The 19,451-nt window shown below is 44.2% G+C and overlaps 1 protein-coding gene across 3 annotated transcripts in view; it reads left to right on the forward strand.

Moving 5' to 3' along the window:
* The first annotated feature begins 3,352 nt into the window (after positions 1 to 3,352).
* The window catches only part of ARID5B (AT-rich interaction domain 5B), a 209,524-nt gene continuing 193,425 nt past the window's right edge, over positions 3,353 to 19,451 (forward strand). Inside the window, exons 1-2 of one of the 3 annotated variants that reach the window (XM_056795952.1) lie at positions 3,353 to 3,717; positions 4,148 to 4,402. In XM_056795952.1, coding sequence (XP_056651930.1) covers positions 3,697 to 3,717; positions 4,148 to 4,402 — 276 coding nt within the window. In that variant the 5' untranslated portion in view covers positions 3,353 to 3,696. Of the gene's footprint in view, positions 3,718 to 4,147; positions 4,403 to 6,208; positions 6,532 to 7,164; positions 7,364 to 19,451 lie in introns of those variants that run through there. The other 2 variants (XM_056795955.1, XM_007478274.2) reach the window with 2 other exon arrangements.

Genomic DNA, 19,451 nt, shown 5'->3' on the forward strand with positions numbered 1-19,451 from the left:
CTCTTTACAAGCTTAAAAAAAAAAAGATAAATAAAGCAGTTGTTTTCATGATTATAACTGTCCTGAATGGATTGTCTTCCTACAACATTCAATCTGTTTATGAGTATTTACTTTACATTAGCAGAGAGACCCCGCACTGCAGGAGTTGGCTTCTTTTCCCCTGGGTGTCACTGTCTGAAGTCTTACATCTGCTCTGTGATTGATAGAGCCTTGAATCCACGCTATTACTCTCTCACAAGCAGAAATCAAACAGGCTATTAACTACATTACTTCAAAGAACAGTTTCAATACAATCTACTTATCTTAATTGAAACTTTCTTTGTATGGATATTTGCTGCACAGATAATTTACAGGTGCCTTGGCAAGTCTCACGTTAAGAAGAGGCAAAATAAAGGGTGGGTTTACAAATTATTATTTTTGGGGTCTGTGTCTCTGTGTGTTTTACACACATTTGTGATCTGTGATTTTTAAAGCCACTACTAGAACTGGACACAAGAGTTGATGTACTAAATTTATTATGGGGGGGCAGTATATAGAGGGAGGAAGCTGCCCCCCCAGTCAATTTTCACATCTAATATTCATCTGATTCTAGCAGCTCCCCAGCACATTCAAACCTAGCTCCTCTTCAGTAATTAGGCTCTTAAAACTTAATGTGTGTGTGTGTGTGTGTGTGTGTGTTGGGGGCGGAGGGGACATTACACAGCTTTCAAATGAGTGAAGCTCCTATTTTTATATAATTGGCCAAACTATTTCTGTTAAAAGTCTTATGGAGTCTAACATCAAACAAAACAGAAGTTGCTTAGCTGCTATAAAAAAAAAAGAGCTGTGTATTTTTTTTAAGGAGGGGGAGAGAGAGAAAGAGGGAGGTTTAATATACAATAGAGGGATGCCCTGAGGCACTCTGCTGAGCCTTCCTGCATAAATGCTGCCGCTTTGGTCTTACAGGAAACTGACTCAGAGTCCATCTCAAATATGATCTTGTCAAAATACTGCAACTCCAGTTCTTTAAAAACAGGATTTCTTGAACTGGATGTATATATTTACGCGAACAGGGCAGAGAACCTAACCCATGTATCTGCAAGGCGTCTTTAATGTTCCAGAAATGTGTAAAATGCCTTTCAGTCATGTCCGTTCATCTGTAAAAAATTTAAAAATAAATAAAAAATAATGGCTTAGTCTAATCAAACATACGCAGGACGTACTGTATCATAAAGTGGGGTGGGGGGAGGGAAATGAGCTGTAATTCCTCTTTGCAACCCACGTTGATGAAATAGGAAGATCAGATGAAATTTCAAGAAAGATAATTAAAGAGTGAGGCGCAAGGCGTAATTTGGCTAATGCAAAAGATGGGGAGCCTGCAAATTGCTACATTGTCTCCCTGCACTCTGCAGAGTTGTGATATTTAAATTATTAAAATAGTTTTCGACAGCTTTCAGGATCCCGGCTCTCTTTGGCATGGGCTTTTATTACTTATTGTAATTTGACGATCTGCCATTTTCTCTCGTTTATCTCAGGGTATAGAGAAACGAGATAGATCTTGCCTTTATTACTTCCCCATGTTCTGAATCAAAAATGTGCTTTAGATCACGTTAAGTGCCCTAATTCTTACTGCAGTGGACGCATACATTATGAAAATGCATCAAAATACATGTAGAGGCTCTCCCCACCTCCAGCCCGGGAGTCTAAGGCATTCGTTCTCTGCCGAGTGTATTAACTTCAGCCATGTGAATATAATTTTTTATTAAAGTAATCCTGTTTCAACTAGATGCTAAGACTAGAGGTGAAACGTTGCGAAAGCGTTAAAAATAGCTTACTAGTAATTTCAACATCCTGTAATTTTATCACAGATCAAGTTTCAACTGTCATACTATACAGACCTTATTCCCCATATATTACATGTTTACTTTTTAACATGCCAGACCTACTTTGGTAGGAGTGTTGCCAATATAATAAAATCGGGGGGGGGGGGGCGGGGGAGAGCTAGAGGAGAGGGGGGTGTGGAATGAGGGAGGGGGCGGAGGCGGGGGCGGGAGAAAGGAGTGGGGCTAGATGGGGAGTGGAGGGGGGCGCGGGAGTATACCATTTTAGAGCAACACTGCGAAAATGCAATCTAGACTCTTAGAACCCGGGCAGCTGGATCGGAGCTGGGCTATGCAGTCAGTCTCTCTGCCTGTTCCTTGTTCCGACGCTCTTAAGTTTCTCTGTTTGCATAATAACCCAGAATGCAAACCTCCCAGTGCTCCAGGGCTCCAGAACAATAAATATACACATTTAAAGCCTTTATTGTCTCACGGTTCATGCCCCCGGTTTTAAACAGCTTAATTTCTAGTTGTATTTAACTAGTTTGCAAATGGATTTTTCCCCCAGTTTCCAACTATTACACGGAAGAAGACCCCCCCCCCACTCCTCCCCTTCCTCCTCCCCTCCCCTTTTCTCTTTTGGGAGGGGGCGAGGGGTGTGTGTGTGTGTGTGTGTGTGAGAGAGAGAGAGAGAGAGAGAGAGAGAGAGAGAGAGAGAGAGAGTGTGTGTGTTAGGAGAGAGATCGAGGAGAGAGAGAGAGAGAGAGAGAGAGAGAGAGAGAGAGAGAGAGAGAGAGAGAGAGAGAGAGAGAGAGAGAGAGAGAGAGAGAGAGAGAGAGTTAGTATATTATTGCTGTAGCACTGGGTTATATAAACACATTATCATTTGAGAGCGCCCTTGGCGTCCATCAGCATTGTAAACACGTCCTAGTGTATATACTTTAAAATTAAAGAATGCACGCACAGAACCAGGAGACTGGATTCATATTCCGAGCAGACCCACTGCTCGCGTTTATTGATTTATCATGCACCGTTTATTGTTTCAGTCCCTAAATGCAGTCGGTGTCCGTTCAATATTGTTTTGGGGGAAAAAAATCCCGTAGATGTGTGTGGATGTGTGTGCACTGGGTTCACTTGCCTTTCCCTGTGTGTGTGTGTATGTGTGTGTGTGCTTCTCCCGAGTGTGTTTTTTGCAAAGCGAACAAATGCATTAATATTTATATGTTTATATAATCGATAACCCACTTTTCCCTTCCGTGTAAATAGGCATCAAAAGATAATTTAACAGATTAGTTCTTGAAAACATGGCAGTGAGGAAGCGTAATTTAACTATCAAACAAATCTACATGTCTAATAAAATCAGGTCTGCTAAAGAGCGGCGCCCCTGAATCTCTGCAGGAAACGTTCTTTATATTAGACATATATAAGCAGGTCCTGGCAGATGCACGAATGAGCACAGCCACCCTCGGCCCCCCCAAAAATAGAAACCGTGGGGTACGCGCCCCTATTTCCGTCTGTCGGAAACCCCGTGCAAGGCAGACGCAGATTTTGGGGGTCTATTATTTTTCTTGGGCTCGGGGCGTGTATTTTGCCCTGATTCATCCGCTCCATGCAGGGTCCCCGACCCAGTCTCTCTCGCGATTGTGAATTTGATCCCCGGGGGTTGGGGGCAGAGCTAGCTGTTTGAACCACAAGGGGAAAGTTGGGGAGCTGGAGAAATATTGGGCGCCCTTTTTGGTCATTTTGGTGGAAGCAGGGAGGGGTGGGCTTGATTTTATATTGAGACGCCGAGCCGGCTGGAGGGCGAGAATGCTTTTCCCTGCTAGGACCTGATGCAATCCATTCAAGCCAACAAGTTTGGAGAGAATGTTGAGTTCAATCAATTCAGAACGTCGAGATGGAGCTCAGCTCACTCCAGGTATTTTGCTCGGCTCCGCTCCCCCGGCCCCCGGCAGCCCCGCCGCCCCCCGGCCCGCAGCCCGCCCGCACCCCTGCACCCCCCCGGAGCCCCCCACAAACTTTCCACCAAACTTTTGCCCTCTGCAGCTCCCCAAATCATTTTTATTGTTTTCCCAAAATTCCTGCACACATCCTACATACATATTTAATTTTACCTTCTGGGATGGGGGTGGGGGGAGTGAAGAGGGGCTGGAAAAGGGGGAGGGGGTGTGGGGGTGTTTGAGGGAGGTAGATATCGTGGGTGATCTCGATAGCTTTTTTTTTTTTTCCACCCAGCTAATATCTGATGGGTGCCTCTGTCTGTGTGTCTGTGTGTGTGAGTGTGTCCATCTCAGAATGTATGCGGAACGATGATTGTATTATTTACACGATTGTTTTCTCCTCTGCAGTGGGTCGGCTCTCCGTGTGGCTTGCACGGACCGTACATTTTCTACAAGGCTTTTCAGTTCCACCTTGAAGGCAGACCAAGAATTTTGTCCCTTGGCGACTTTTTCTTTGTAAGATGTAAGCCAAAGGATCCGATTTGCATAGCCGAGCTGCAGCTGCTGTGGGAAGAGAGGACTAGCAGACAACTTTTATCCAGCTCCAAACTTTATTTCCTCCCCGAAGATACTCCCCAGGGCAGGAATAGCGACCATGGCGAGGTGGTAAACCTATCTCTTGTCTCTCTTTTCTGCTATTTTTCTAGTAATGCTTATTACAGGGCGAGCTTGAAATATACTGTATGTGTTCACTTCTGCAGGGAGCGGCGTGGTCGAGCCTTTTTTTTTAAAGGGGTAGCGCCACTCTCTGGGGCTGGAGCGATTTTTTTTGTGCCGTTGTCAGAGTTTCTTGGCTGTCAGCTTTACAAAGAAGATCCAACTGCTGATTTTCCAGTAATGATCAAATAACTTGTTGGAGAGGGGATTTGTTACAGGAGAGAGAGAGAGAGTGTGTGTGTGTGTGTGTGAGTGTGTGTGTGTGTGTGTTAGTGCTCTGGCTGCTGCTGCTTGCTGTCTGAACGTCACATGCTTTTTGCATTTTTTGCTGAGATCTCTCCCTGTCTCCCGGTCTCCCCCTCTCCTCCTTCTCCTCTTCTCTCTCCCTGCCTGACTCGTATGTATTATTACCTTGGTGTCTGGCTCAGCCAGGGCTGGGTGGATTTCTTCTCGGTGGGTTTCGATATTGTTCACGTTTCTTTCTCTTTCTTTCTTTTTGTAAGTATTTGATATGTTTAAGAGGGCGGAAATTACGAAATGGAGGGCTGAGTTGGGATCAGAAGCTATTGAACGTGTTGAATAAAGTGATAAATGACAGGTACTGGGATAATACATTCAAATAACTTGCAGGTCTGCCTGGGCGTATTTCAAAGCAGTCGAGTAACCCGCACAAACACGTTAAGCATTAACAACTATCTCTCCCTCTCCTCCCCCCCCCCCCGGCCCCGCACCCCCCCTCCCTCTCCTTCCCCCCTCCGCGCGCTATTGCCTGGACTCCCTTTAAATGACTCCCCGAAAAGTGGCCCTTTTCCAAAAAGGAGATTTGGGGCGGGGGGGGGGGTGAAGAGGAGGGGGGAGCGGTGTGTGACTCTCACGCTAACCCTGAAAGTCCAGTCATTGCTCTCCCAGACGGTTGCCCTGATGAAGAGTGGGGGTGCCTGTAGGTAGGGAGAAGAGGCAGGTCCTCGTCACGTTCCCCCCCCCCCTCGGGTGCAGGAATGGGCCAACCTCGGGAGTCGGCCTTGGACCCAGAGGTGTCCAGTCCCGATCCCTGGAAGGAGATGGCCAGCCCCGATCTCTGGGCTCGGCCGCCTCCCGCCCAGCCTGCCACCTTCCCGAGATGTAATTGCACGGGTGACCGCAGTTCTGCGGGCTTCTGGCGTCAGCTGCTTACCCGCCCGCCCGCCTGCCTGCGCCGGGTGACTGCTGGGGAGCTATTTTGGTGTCGGTGGTGTACCCGCAGCGCGATGGGCTATACGACTGACTGACGGCCTGGCAAGTTGCTGCCGCCGCCGCCGCTGTTGTTTTAAATGAGAGACAGATCAGGGCATTCATAGTGTGGCTGAAAGCAACTCACTAACCCAGGGGCAGGCAGGAGCCCGAGGTGCGAGGTAGGTGTAAGGCTCGGATATTAATGGGTCCCCCATTAACTCCTCCTAGAGTGAGCGCTGCCAGGCCCTTCAGCATTCCTCAGTCTGATGGAGTTAATTGTACTTTTCTAAGACGCCACCCCCCTCCCTTCCCTCAGTATCGAGTTACTACCCCTCGGTATTAGACGTTTGTTAATTACTGTAGTTTGGCCAGTGTTTGCCCTCCGATCGGCCTCTTCTGCCAAGGGAAGCCCTCCCCTCCCCTCCCCTCCCCCTCCCCTCCCAATTTCCCCCCCCCCCCCCCCCCCGCCACTTTCTTCTCCTAACTGGTCATATTGTCTGCAATTAAAGAATCGATGTTGGGGAACGTAGAGCAAACCTTGAACCCCACCTACAGGTTGACCCCTCCCCTCTGGAGCTCTCGCTCGGGCCCCTCCCCCGGTGCAACTTTCCTGTGCAGCTGTCTCCCTCCCTTTCCCCTCCCCCTCCTGATTCCTTATTATTTGCTTTTCAAATTTATTACTTCAACATGGCCTGTGATCTGGAAAAAGGGAAGGATTAAATATCCAGAAAAAAGGACTGGAGTCTAATAGACTTCTGCCTAAACCCAAGAGGAAATTATGCAGTGTTTTACGGGATATTTTGTGGTCACCTTCGAAATTGGAATTGCGATCTTTTTAAAGACTTGCTGTTGACCCCACTATGGTACAGGTTTTAATTTCTCTTTGGCTGATTCAATGGAGAGGCTTAGCTTGCGGGTAAAAAATAGAGCAGCTGAAGGTTTGAATTTGCTTAAAAAAAAAAAACTGCTGACAGTGACTATTTAAAAAAAAACCCACTTTTTCTTTGTTTATTAGAGGGAAATGAGCCATTTTAATGATCAGCTCTAGTTGTTACTGTGAGACACCTTACCTGAGAAAATTAATCTTACCATTTAAAGGAAAACTGGAGGGGGGGGCGGGCGAGGAGGAGGAGGAGGAGGAGGAGGAGGAGGGGAGATGACTCTATTTATAATTCTCAGCTGCATATACGTCCTCTGATATTATGCATGATTTGTTTTTTAATGCTAACATGGCTGGTAATTAGCTGTATGATTATGCTTGTATATTTCATTAGGACCTCAGCTGATGTCATTGTGAATTATCCAGCCATATTAAAACAATTTTCAGTCGAAAATAATGACACGCCTTAAAATTATGCAAATGCGGCTTGCATTGTGTAAAATAATTATGACAAATGTTAGAACAGGTAGAAAGTTTCCTAATGCGGATCGGTTTTCCACCCTGGTGATGTCATTTCCCCCCTGGCCTAAGTTAGTCATTCATTAGCAGACTAGCGGCGGTGGTGGCGGCGGCGGCGGCAGCAGCGGCAGAGGCAGCAGCAGCAGCGGCGGCGGCGGCGGCGGCGGCGGCGGCAGCAGCAGGAGGACCAGAGACAGCCCGGGTGCTCCCTGAGACTCCTTTGGCTGAAAGCCTGCAGAAACTCGCACTTAGAGCCGGGACCTAGAGAGGGCAACATCACTCTCCCATTAACAAATGTACTTTGTTTTCCCTTCCTCCATTAACTTGTTTATATACATTGAAATGATTTTTTATTATGGATGCTAAATAGTTTGCAATGAGAAATTCGCTGTTTAAATGGGGAAGGCAAAGGAAAGGCTTCTTCGTGATTTACACTTTGTTACTTAAGGCAAAGCCCGGAGCACTTTTCCTCAGCTGATTGTAGGGAACTCGCTGGAGGGCCATAATGCCTTTCCTAGGACACCCAGGGCTTGTTGGGGCCGGGGTGTTGGTTGCTTGCCTGCTGTTCGTTTCCTTAATAGAATCATCCTGTTCTCTTTCGTCCATTTGTGGAAATAGATCTATATGTTGCAAGACTTGACTGCTAATAATTGTTACAGGGAAAGCTATTCCCCAGAGCTCCGCGTGGTCTAGTATATTACGGAAGCTTGTAATCTTGTACATTTCACAATTGTCAGTGTGCCGGGGCAAAGGTCATTCGGCGCTGGGTAGGAGTAACATGGTTGGTTAGCCGACCAATTGGCTCTATCTTAAGAGTTCGGCTAACAGCTAGTCAGAGGTTTATATTGACAACAATAACACTGCAGTAATTATTATAATGCCTCCTGTGTATCCACTCGGTTACCTCCAGAGAGCAAAGAGCTTCATTTGATGCTCTTTCGAAGTATTTCTCTAAATGATGAGCGAGCGGGGCGGGATCCTCGGCAGCACCCTTGTCCCAGCCTCTCTTCCTGTGGGACCTTTGCCATGCCCAGAAGGGGTTAAATTTCATCAATAATTTCCCACAATTGAAACATTCAGCCATTTGCTCTTCAGAGGAAGAAAATGGCAAAGTAGGCGGGGAACCATTCTGTTACTTGGTAACTTCTGATGACATTTATTTTCAAGTTGCCAAGTGCTTAGCTTAATGGCAATTTTATAGCCGCTTGAAATAGGCCTGCCTACAACTCTCCGGTTCCTATCTAAGCCTGGCCAACAGTATTCCTGGTCCTTGGGGGGAGGGGGGGGTGCAGACTGATCACCTGCAGAAGAATTAGCAGTTATGTTCCTGAAGAGCTTAGAGTTTGGCAGGATAATTTTGGTTCCAATGAATAGGTTTTAGGTCTAGGAGAAACCTTAGACTTTGTCTAGTCCAACCTTCTCATTTTCCTGGGAAGGAAACTGAGGTTTGGGGGAGATTAAGTCATTCACCCAAGATTGGTACAGATTTGGGGACACGACCTAATAGAAAGATCCCCTGCCCTGCCCTGGAGTCATCAAATCTGGGTTTAAATTGCACATCTACTAGCTACTGCTTATGTGATTGTGAACAAATCTCTTACTCTCCCACATATCTGTAAAATGAGGAGGTTTGGTCTAGGGGTTCTGGGGTCCCTTCTTCTTGTTATTGAGTCATTTCAAACTCTTCTTGGCCCCGTTTGGGATTTTCTTGGCAGAGACACCAGAGTAATTTGCCATTTCCTTCTCCAGATTGGTTTTTAAAATGAGGAAAGGAAGACAGAGTTAGGTGACTTGTCCAGGGCCACACAGCTAGTTAAATACCTAAAGTGAGATTTGAACTCCAATCTTCTTCAATGGTAGCCTTGGCACCCAAATCCTTATTTGGGTCATCTAATATAGCAGAAACTTTTACGTTCCCACCAACTGTTCCAAAATGTGTTTGCTGTTGCTCTTCCCTACCCTAAGCGATACATCTCCATGATGCCAGCATAGCTGGGCAATTATGGAAGAAACTGAGGCTGTTGGTCACCCAGAGGTGATTAGTTTGTGTTACATAACTGTGATGTCAGACATCTAGATTGAATGGCTTTTCAGAGATATAGCTAAAAGTGGCTGACATTGGAGTTGTCAAGTCAGGGTTCAAACTCTAAAAAGACAAGGTATGTTTGTATTTGTGGACAGCTATCTCCTCAGCTTCTAGAATTCATGAACTGTGTGTGTGGAGGGGGGGATTCCTGAGATGTTTCAGCTGATTTTATTGGCAATTGCTAAAATAACAAATTGATATTAAATAGATCACTGAGACTTTTCCATCTACCATGTTGTCCCTTGGGGCCAGATGATGGGGAGAGCACTTTCTGCAGACTAACCTGGCCTAATGGAGTCCTTAAAATGCCAGGCTGTTGCAAATCCACCTGTTGCTCACTCTTATTTAGAAGGTGAAGTAGGCTGATGGACAGTGACTGTTGGCAGTATTTGCTCTGTGAATTGTACCTGGGGCTGACCTTGTAGACCCCCATGGGGGGTCATAGGTTCATAGCTTTAATTTCGATGGGTCCTTTGAGGTCATTTATCTCATTATTGATGAGGAAACTGAAATTCAAAGAGTTTGTGACCTGCCCAGAGTCACTGAAGATCTTCGCTAAACATATTAACGTTTAAAATGAATACATATTATATTGTATCATGGTATAGGTTTTTTTTAATGGCTTCAGTTTCAACTGTGGCAATGCGTATGTCATCCACATTTAATCACTTAAGTAAATACAAGTATCACATTCTGTATGTACCTGTCACTTTGCTGGTTATTATATGAGGTACACAGATGAACAAAGCATATTCCTCCATCCTTGAATTTGTAATGTGCTTGAGGAGATTAAATTAACAGACATAAAACATTAGAGAACGACACTTCAGTAGATCTGTGATCTTATTGGTTTTCATTTAATTTGTCTAATGGTGTAAATCCCAGCTCTTCTTATTTATGCCATTCTTGCCTAAATCTTTCTCCAAATTCTCCATTCCAGATCTACCCAACTAAAAGGCTTCCTTTCCTATTTCATGGCTATAGTAGTGCAGCCCTTGAGCTATTCTTTTCCTTATGCTTGGTCCATGACTGACACATCTCCTTTTCTGCTTATATAGGTTCTGATTTGTATCTTTTACACCACTGTTCATGCTCAAGTCATCTTGAGAACAGCCCAATTAATGCGTACATGTTCTACTGCCCTTTGGGTCAATTTTGATTCTGATTATTTTGAGAGAGAACAATATAAGACATTATGCAGTGAAGTGCTTTGTCGTGAGGGCCAGACAATAAGTGTAAATATTCAGAGAAAGGCTAATTGTTTTAAGTCCAGTAGACTTTTTTTTTAGAAGGTCCAGCTTCTGTGTTTAACCAAATAATGTGTATATCTAGCCATCTGGCTCATGATCAGTGGACTCTTACTGTTTTGGGTCTTTGCCAGTAGGGAGTTTTTGTTTTGGGGTGTGTGTGTTTCATACATTTTAAGTCATTTAATATAAACATAGCCATTTCTAGCCATGCGCCTTTTTCTAAACATAGGATCCCTAGAATACAGATTTAAAGCTAGAAGAAATCTTAAAGGTCCTCTAGTCTAGACCCCTCATTTTACAGATGAGAAAACCAAAGTCCATGACTTACCCAAGGTCACATAGAGAGTAAGTGACAGAAGTTGTTGAGTCTAGGTCCTCTGATCCCAAAGCCCAGTATTCTTTCTACTGTGCCAATATTTGAGAGTCAGAATAAATCCTTCTGTTCCTACCTCCATTTCTTTATTCTTTGTCAGCTTTCTTTCTGGCACATAAGTATTTGGTGCCCAGTTTCATGTTGGTTGTGCCTTGGTAGTTCATGTATTTGGAAAAGTGTATTGCTTTCTAGGAGTGGGAATTCCTCAAAAAGGACTGGAAAATCACACTGGGAAATTTAAGACATAAATTTTAAGTGGTGGTGGTGGTGGTGGTGGTGGTGGTGGTGGTGGTGGTGGTGGTGGTGGTGTGTGTGTGTGTGTGTGTGTGTGTGTGTGTGTGTGTGTGCTTCACTGATAAATAGGGTATATAAAGAAACTTGGAGTTGGGAAAATATGGCTCTAAATCATAGTTGATCCTCAATATCTCTATGGACAGGTCACCACTTCTGAGCCTCAACGTCCCTATCTGTAAAATGGGGATAATACTATTGGTGATATCTCCTCTCACAGAGTTGTTGTGAAGCTCCTGTACGATAACGTAGGCTATAGCACTTTGCAAACCTTTGGTCCTACAGAAATGCCACCTGATTCTTCACCAAAGGATGAGAAGGGCAATGACTTCACACCGTTCTAGGTGAAGCTTCTCTTGTTTCAATGGGAGCTCTCCCAAGTGGGCCCAGCTCTCCAAGTGCAGCCACTTGGGTTAGAGTTGGGGGAGGGTGGCCTGTTTAAATACTCGACCTTGACTCTGGCAGTGGCCTTTGTGTTGAGTGATTGTTGTCAAATTACATTCACATGTGTTTAAGGACGATGGCTTTTTTTGTTAAATGGGCCACACGTTTTCCATCAAGTCTAAATTATAAGCAATTAAAATCTCCATTGATGTTTGAACTGTTAGGCAAGAAGTAGGGAAATGTTATTTTTAATGATGTACAAGAGTCCACTCTTGTAAATAAATTGTTATTAATTATTGATAAGAGCGCTGTTGTTCCCAGTGGCATCTCGGTGATACGTGACCCAAAGCTCATTTATCAATGTCTTATTTTTACCAATATCTAGAATATAATTGCTGGAATCAAAAGCATGTGCCCATCATTTTTTAGACTCAGCACAGTTGGATGTTTTCCATTTTTTCACTCAGAATAATAGCATTGTTGGTGTTCTTGAGAGGATTGGTTTTTAAAGAAATTTAAAACAAATGTATTGATCATCGGCTTGAGGATTCATTCGCCTCTCAGAAATGTGGTCATGGGCTCTTGCATCTCTTGAAAAATCTGCTCCCCTGCACTTGTACAATAATGGATTTTTCAAGCTCCACCTTGATACTCGTCTGCTGGTTGGAGATTAGAATCGAGGCCTTGGCCCACGGAGTGTGGATCTCCTGTCCTGGTCTGTCAACATCGCTAATGACAACACATCTCAAACATGCATATTATGATTATCAAAGTGGGCTTTCGAATCATGCTAATGCCATCAATCCCCAACACACACTTGGCGTAAATGAATTCTGCTTCTGAAATCAAATCCACTGTTAGCAGTATTTGAGATGTGCGTTTGGCATTTATCACCAAGACTAGCATGGTTTGGATAATTAGAACTCTTGCCTAACAATTCTCCATATAGCCACCTATGCAGATTTGTGTGTGTGTGTGTGTGTGTGTGAGAGAGAGAGAGAGAGAGAGGTGGGGGGAGAGAGAGAGAGAGAGAGAGGTGGGGGGAGAGAGAGAGAGAGAGAGAGAGAGAGAGAGAGAGAGAGAGAGAGAGAGAGAGAGAGAGAGAGAGAAAGAGAGAGAGAGAGAGAGGGGGAGAGAGAAAGAGGGAGAGAGAAAGAGGGGGAGAGAAGAGAGACAGAGAGAGGAGAAAGGAGAGAGGGAGAGAGACAGAGAGAGGAGAAAGGAGAGAGGGATAGAGAGAAAGAGGGGAAGAGAGAGAGAGGGAGAGAGAAAAGAGACAGAAAGAGAGAGAGAGGAGAAAGGAGAGAGGGAGAGAGCGAGAGAAGGAGGGGGGGAGGGAGAAGAGAGGGAGAGAGAAAGAATATATGTGCACTCATGCTGTCCATTACAACACCCAGCATATTCTCCATCCTCCTGGCAGCAGCCACAAGTCGGCCAAGGCAAGACCAAAGGCATTACTCAGTGTTAAGCCACATGTTGCTAGCCGTTAGCCAGCATCTCTAACCTGTGGTCTCAAATCAACGTATTTCTCCCCGTACCTTTCTGTTCTTTGTGACTTCTCCCAGCGCATGGAGACTGGGAAACACACCCACTGCTCTCCACAGTGGCGTTCCCAGCCCCATCAGTGGCACTGAGTGTTCAAACTCTTGTCTTTGAGAATAATGGGCTTTACATTTTGCAACCCTCCAGCATGTTACACCACCGTGCAGGCTGGGAAATAAAAATGTTCTAATTGTGTCTTTTAAATAAGCATAGGAGTGAATTAATTAGACCATATTTTGTCTTTAGTTGCCTAGTTACACAATAGTATTCCTGAGCGCGAGTAAGATAAATTGGCTCCTTTTGGTGTTGCTTGTCCCTTAATCATAATTACTGTATTGCTTAGGAGACTAAAGTACACATGGATTTTGAATTTTTTATTAATTGTCAAAAATATGCATATGATATATAAAGTATATGCTGTTCAACCTGGTTTATGTGCTTCTATGTGGGAAGAAGTTTTATTATGGTGGTAACATTTGCATTAGTGGCTCAAAGACGTAGTTCTGGGAAATTCATAATTGAAATGTTTTTGAATTGCCTTTTCTGGCCTTTCCAATCTTATTCAGAATAATAGTGCCTCCAGTCCTGGAGCAGTCACTCTCATTTGATTTACCATCTTCTTTCGCAGAGAACACATAGGTACCCGGGATTAACCCTGCCGAGTTGAGGCTGGGGAGGGCTCCATCTTCCTCGGAAGCAGAGCTTCCCTTGCCTACATTTGGGAGGTTAGATGGATGCCAGCTTCCAGTGGCAGCACTCCAGTGATCCTAGTGCTTGGCATATGTCTGTGTCCTGTTAGGAAGTGCCAAGGGTAAGAGATGATAAGAGTTAGCTGTAGCTCGGACCTGGCAGTCGTGTGTGCCAGAAGAGTGAGGGCTGGATGCACAGCTGGAAGAGGCAAGTTCAAATCTGAGTTCCGCAACTTAACTAATTGTGTGAACTTGGGCAAGCACTTCAACTCCTCCTGACCTCTCAGTTCTCTATTCTGTAAAATGGAGAGATGGTGATCTTTGTGCACATAGGGCTACATGAAGAAGAAGGGGTCTGAAGTCAGAAGATGTGGCTTCCTGTCCCACCGCCAGTATTTAACTGCCAGTGGGACCTTGGGGCCTTAGTTTCCTCATTTGTCAGATGAGGAATGGCCCCTTCCATCTAGCTCTTGATCTATGGCCCCGTGATCCCAAGCGCCATATACATGAGAACCCCTATTGGTATTATTTCACTTTTGCACAATGACTTGTTAAGACTGGCTGGTGAAGGCCTTGGGCTTCCTTTTCTGCTTACAGCTGGAGCAGCAAGTAGACTTACTAAACAATGAAAGATACTGGCATCAGAAACCCACTATACAGGCTCAGTTAATGTATGTGAAAATTGGCCCCATTGTTCTCTTGTATGAAAAGCAAGTAAATTATTTACAGATATTTGCTAATTAAAGCACATATTGTTTTACCAGCACAAAAGAACACAATACAACTGGAAACAAAAGAATAGGCTTGCATAATTTAAACCTGCTAATGCAATGTATTCTTGTTAAGAAAAAATATAATTATGTAATCTACAGGCTAGGCCTTTGCACACTCTGGTTGGATTAGGCCAAATTAGCAGCCCAGCCCAACAGTCTGTTTATCAGATGGCCCACAGTGAGATTTGTGGACACTCTTTAAGAGCAGGCCTCTTGATAGAATACGATTTCCCTTTGGTCAGAAATTCTCTTGTATCAGACTAAAATCAGATTTCTTTGTTTAAAAAAAAAATGGCTACATGCTGGTAAGGTGACATATTCGTGTTTGTGTCTTTCTCTCAAAATGTTGCCGAGTTAGAACTTGTTAGTTGGTTGTGGTTGATTTTCTTACCCTCTCCACTTTAGCCATGAGTATCATTTCTATTTGTTCTTGCTCCAAATACTATATCATTAAAAGGAAGAGGAGAAACATTGTAAAACTTCCCAGAAGAAAGAAACCTGGTGTTTGTCTCTCTTTCCGTTTCCTTTAGTTTGTTGCTTTTCTATATTAGGATCCATTTCCTAGGATGGAAGCTTGACAGACTGAAAGGTAAAGTCTGTTCTACCTGCTTCTCCCACTTGGCTCCCTGATAATAACTACTTAGTTCTAAAAAGAGAGGACATAGAGGTGTTGAATTTTAGCTAGTGAAGTTCGCCAGCCACTTATTGTGAGAAAGACGTCTTGATGATGTTACAGCAATGAAACCTTTAAACATCCTCATCTAAGAAAAATGTTCTTGGGATTTCTTCAACTTTTCCTTGATACTGATGTCCTACGGTGCCCTTTGCACTTCCGAAGAGTACTTTGAGGTTCTGTATCCTGTTTAGCTTCTTTGGATGACCCGGCAGAGGGATGTGTTATTCTCTGGAATCTCTAGAAAGATGGACTGAAATCTGATTGGACACGTAGAAAGGAAGATAATGACCCAGAAACCATGATTAATAGACAGAGTCTCACAACTGGTGGCTACTTTCCCTATGGTCAATCTCTCCCGAAATAAAAAGAATGCCTTTATGAGTACATTGTGTGTTGGTCCAAGCCAAGCTTTTCCGAGATAACATTTTGGATAGTCTACAAAGCTGCTATTTCTGTAACTGCACAGCATGTAGATGGAATCAAGGCATTAGCATGGGAATGGGGAAGTGTCTTCATAGGTTTCTCTTAAAATGAAAAGTTTTCAACCTTATTTGCCCCTACCCTCCAGTGCGAAGTCTAGAATCGGAGCTGGCTGCTTTGCTTACTGTTCTACTCCCACTTCCTTGGAATGCCATTTCTCCTCCTCCTTATTCATTTCCAGCTCATCTTTCTTATTCTAACCCAAAGCCCACCTCTTCTAAGGTGCTATTTAATGAAGACAATATATTGTTAAGCCCATTATATTCTGCCTTCATCTGGTGTTTCTCCATATGTGGAATATTAATTTTTCTTTTCTTTAAAAAACACCAGACACCTTATCTTCTGTTATAGAATCAATATGAAGGATCATTTCCAAGACAGAGAAGTGATAAAGGCTAGGCAATTGGGGTTAAGTGACTTGCCCAGGGTCACACAGCTAAGAAGTGTCTGAGGCCAGATTTGAACCCTGAACCTCCTATCTTTAGACCCGGCTCTCTATCCACTGAGCTTCATAGCTGCTCCTTGATTTCTCTTTAGGTGTCACTTTTTAGGAAGGGCATTGACTAATTTGTGAGTATCTTTAGGAAGGTGATGAAGATGGTAAAGGGAGCATAGATACTATCATTAGAGAATCAGCTGAGGAAACAGAGGATATTTAGCTTGAAGAAGAGACTTGGGGGGAACATGATGGCAGCTTCCAAGTATTGGAAGAGCTATTAGACTTCCTGTGTAACCCTGCAGAGTAGAACCTGGAATAATAATGGTTCTGCCCAACTTAAATGAGATCTGTAAAAGTGAACAGTGAGAGCTGTCTGGAAGTGGAGTGAGTTACCTTGAGAGGGAGAGCAGTCTTCCAGCAGAACAGGCGTGAAGAGACAAGAGGCCCAAGGGTCTTCGTGGATTCCTTTTGCTTCCATATCAGTACCCTACCTAGCACTGGTTGCTGATTATTCACTTCACTGTTTATACTACACAACTCAGCACCTTCTTAATGTCTTTAGACTGTGATTTCACTACTAGGCATACTCCTCCAGACAGCCCAAGGGATGGAGTGCTGGAGTCAGGAAGACTTGGGTTTAACTCTGGCCTCAGATACATCATTGTTCTGTGGCTCAACCTTTCTTGGCTTCAGTTCCTCATTTGTAAAACAAGGGGGTTCAGCTGGCTATTTTCTGAGGCCCCTTCCAGCTTTGATTTAGGGTGCCATCATTTAGTAGAATGGAGGCACTACTGTGACGTGACTTTCTAAACTGCTCAATCCTGAGGAAATATTGGTAGGATCTGTCTGTGGAGTGGGACCTGTCGTGTTTGCTAGGGTGATCTAGACCTAATGGGCCAAATGACATTTGGGTTGGGTCTTGCTGGAAGGTTAATATTTTTCTAGTTAGAACAGGGATTGGTATTGAGGAAGATATTCCAGGAATGGCTGAAAGGCTTGGAGGCAAGAAGAATTTGACAGGTGTGGCCAATTAATACTCCCAAAGGACAGGTTTGACCTTGTCACTCCCTCCCTCAAGAAACTCCTGGAGCTCCCTCTTGCCTTGAAGATAAAATATGGAATCTTCTTTTTGGCTTTGAAAAAGCTTTCTAGAGTCTGGCTTCTGGCTTCTGACCAATGGGTCATACTCTTTAATCCCCCAACATTCCGGCCAATCGGACTTCTTGTTCTCTGTCCAAGTCATTCCATCTCTCACGTGTGCCCTTTGTACAGGTTATCTGTGCTTGGAATGAATGACCCCGACCCCTCCTCAAAGAATCCTGATCTGATCTTTCTTCAGAGCACTGCCTGGCCATCATCTCTTGAGGAAACCTATCCTTAGTTGCTAGAGCAGCAAGAATTTCTTTGTATCTACTCTGGAAATAGTTTGCATTTCTGGTTCTGGGTGAACAGGTTGTTTCCCCTTTAATCTGAGAGTAAACTCCCTCCCGGCAAGGGCTTTTTCATTTTTGCCTTTGTATCACTTTGTAACACTTAGCATGATGCCTGGCACAGTAGGTACTTCATGGATTTGTATTGACTGAAATGTTTCCAGAGTGGTGGAGAGTGCGTAGGATTGTAGAATTTAGAGCTTTGAGATAACGGAAGCTCTAACACAATATGGAGGGGAAGTGACTTATCCATGGGCATAGAGGATTAGAACTCAGGTCCTTTGCATCTGAATCCAATATCCCCAACACTAGAACTTTGTTTTCTCTTTCCCAATTAAGCCATTCACTAACCCACACAATTTATTAAGCACCAATTAGGCATGGGCCATTCTACCACACTATAAAGACCATATCTAAGATGTGTTTTTTGCCTCTCCTTCCCCATCCCCATTGGTTGATGAACTGATGGAAAAAGTATGGGGTAAGAATTGTGAAGTTGTTTTTATTTCTTCCTTCATCCCAGAGATCTTTTTAAAAACAACTACCACCACCCCCCCCTTACAAGATTCATTTGGGGAGGGTCTTTGTTAACCAACTTGCTCTCTCTGTTATTATGAACATTTGGAGCAAACTGGAAATTCTGTAATTGGCTTCCATTTTGGTTGGTCCCGTCTATGGGACATATATGACAAAGAAGGCTCTCTGTTCACACTAGACGAAGCGTTCCTACCTGTTCCTTGGCATTGTCCCAGGTTCATTCTTTTTTGTGTTGAAACCACCAGGAAGCCTTTGGGTGATCCATAATGTTCCATTAGATCAGCCAGTCTAAGTTTTTTCATTTTCCTAAGGAGAAAAATGAAATTTAGAACAGGAAAGCAGTTTTCCTCAGTTTACCTAGATGTAGGATTAGAATCCTGACTCAGAACCCATTTTCTTTTTCAGCCTTCCTGCTTAAGGGCAGTATAAACCATGAGAAGGAAAATGGGATTCATCTTCTTGGGCTTCCCCTCTAATCTCTCCTTTTGGGCAAGGCACTACAAACTGGGTCTTCTATTTTATTTATTTATTTTTTAAACCCTTCTGTCTTGGAATCATTACTCAGTATTGGTTCCAAGGCAGAAGAGCAGTAAGGGCTAGGCAATGGGGGTTAAGTGACTTGCCCAGGGTCACACAGCTGGGAAGTGTCTGAGGCCAGATTTGAACCGAGGACCTCCCATCTCTAGGCCTGGCTCTCCATCCACTGAGCTACCCAGCTCTGCCCCCTGCCAGGTCTTTTAGAGAAACCAGGGGTAAACAAAATGCCATGGGGGGAAAGGGGTCCTCGGTAAAAGAGTTAGCAGTGACGTACGTCTCTCTAAAGTGGTTATAGTTTTATGTTTTAAATGCGTTGGGCCTCCCTCTTCCAGAGAGCAGACCCACTGGTTGGCCCCATGCGACTTTCTGCTCTGGGCCCATCCAGCATGGAGAATCTGTTGTGCTGAATTCAAATGAGAACTGGGTCATGCCACAATTCTAACTAAATTGCCCCCAAATTGAACATATGGGGGGCGTCAATACAGACAATAATGGAGCCCTTTATGTCTAAGTGAAATATACAGATATATTCTCCTCGGTGAATGTAGTCCATAATAGTCTAATTGTATTTTGTCCTCCTTGGGGTGAGCGTGTATTCAGCAGCCATGTGCTCGGATATAAAATATGCATCCCAAGCCATCTTCCCTGGTAAAGGTTTCAATAGGAAGGCTGAAGATGGTTTTTAAATGTAAATTCTGAAGAGGAGATAAACAGCAGACAGTGGCTTTTCTAATTATCCACCATGGTGGATCACCAGGGCGATCTTCGGTGGCTTTGCTTCATCTATTTTTTACACTCGGGGTCCTGCCCGTCTATGCCCATATTTGATGTGACAACATCATTTATTCAATAACCATCCACCCCCCCGGCAGGTAATCGAATCACCCCCGACCTCTA

This window comes from Monodelphis domestica, chromosome 1 (genome assembly GCF_027887165.1).
Source record: "Monodelphis domestica isolate mMonDom1 chromosome 1, mMonDom1.pri, whole genome shotgun sequence".
NCBI classification, from domain to species: Eukaryota; Metazoa; Chordata; class Mammalia; order Didelphimorphia; family Didelphidae; genus Monodelphis; species Monodelphis domestica.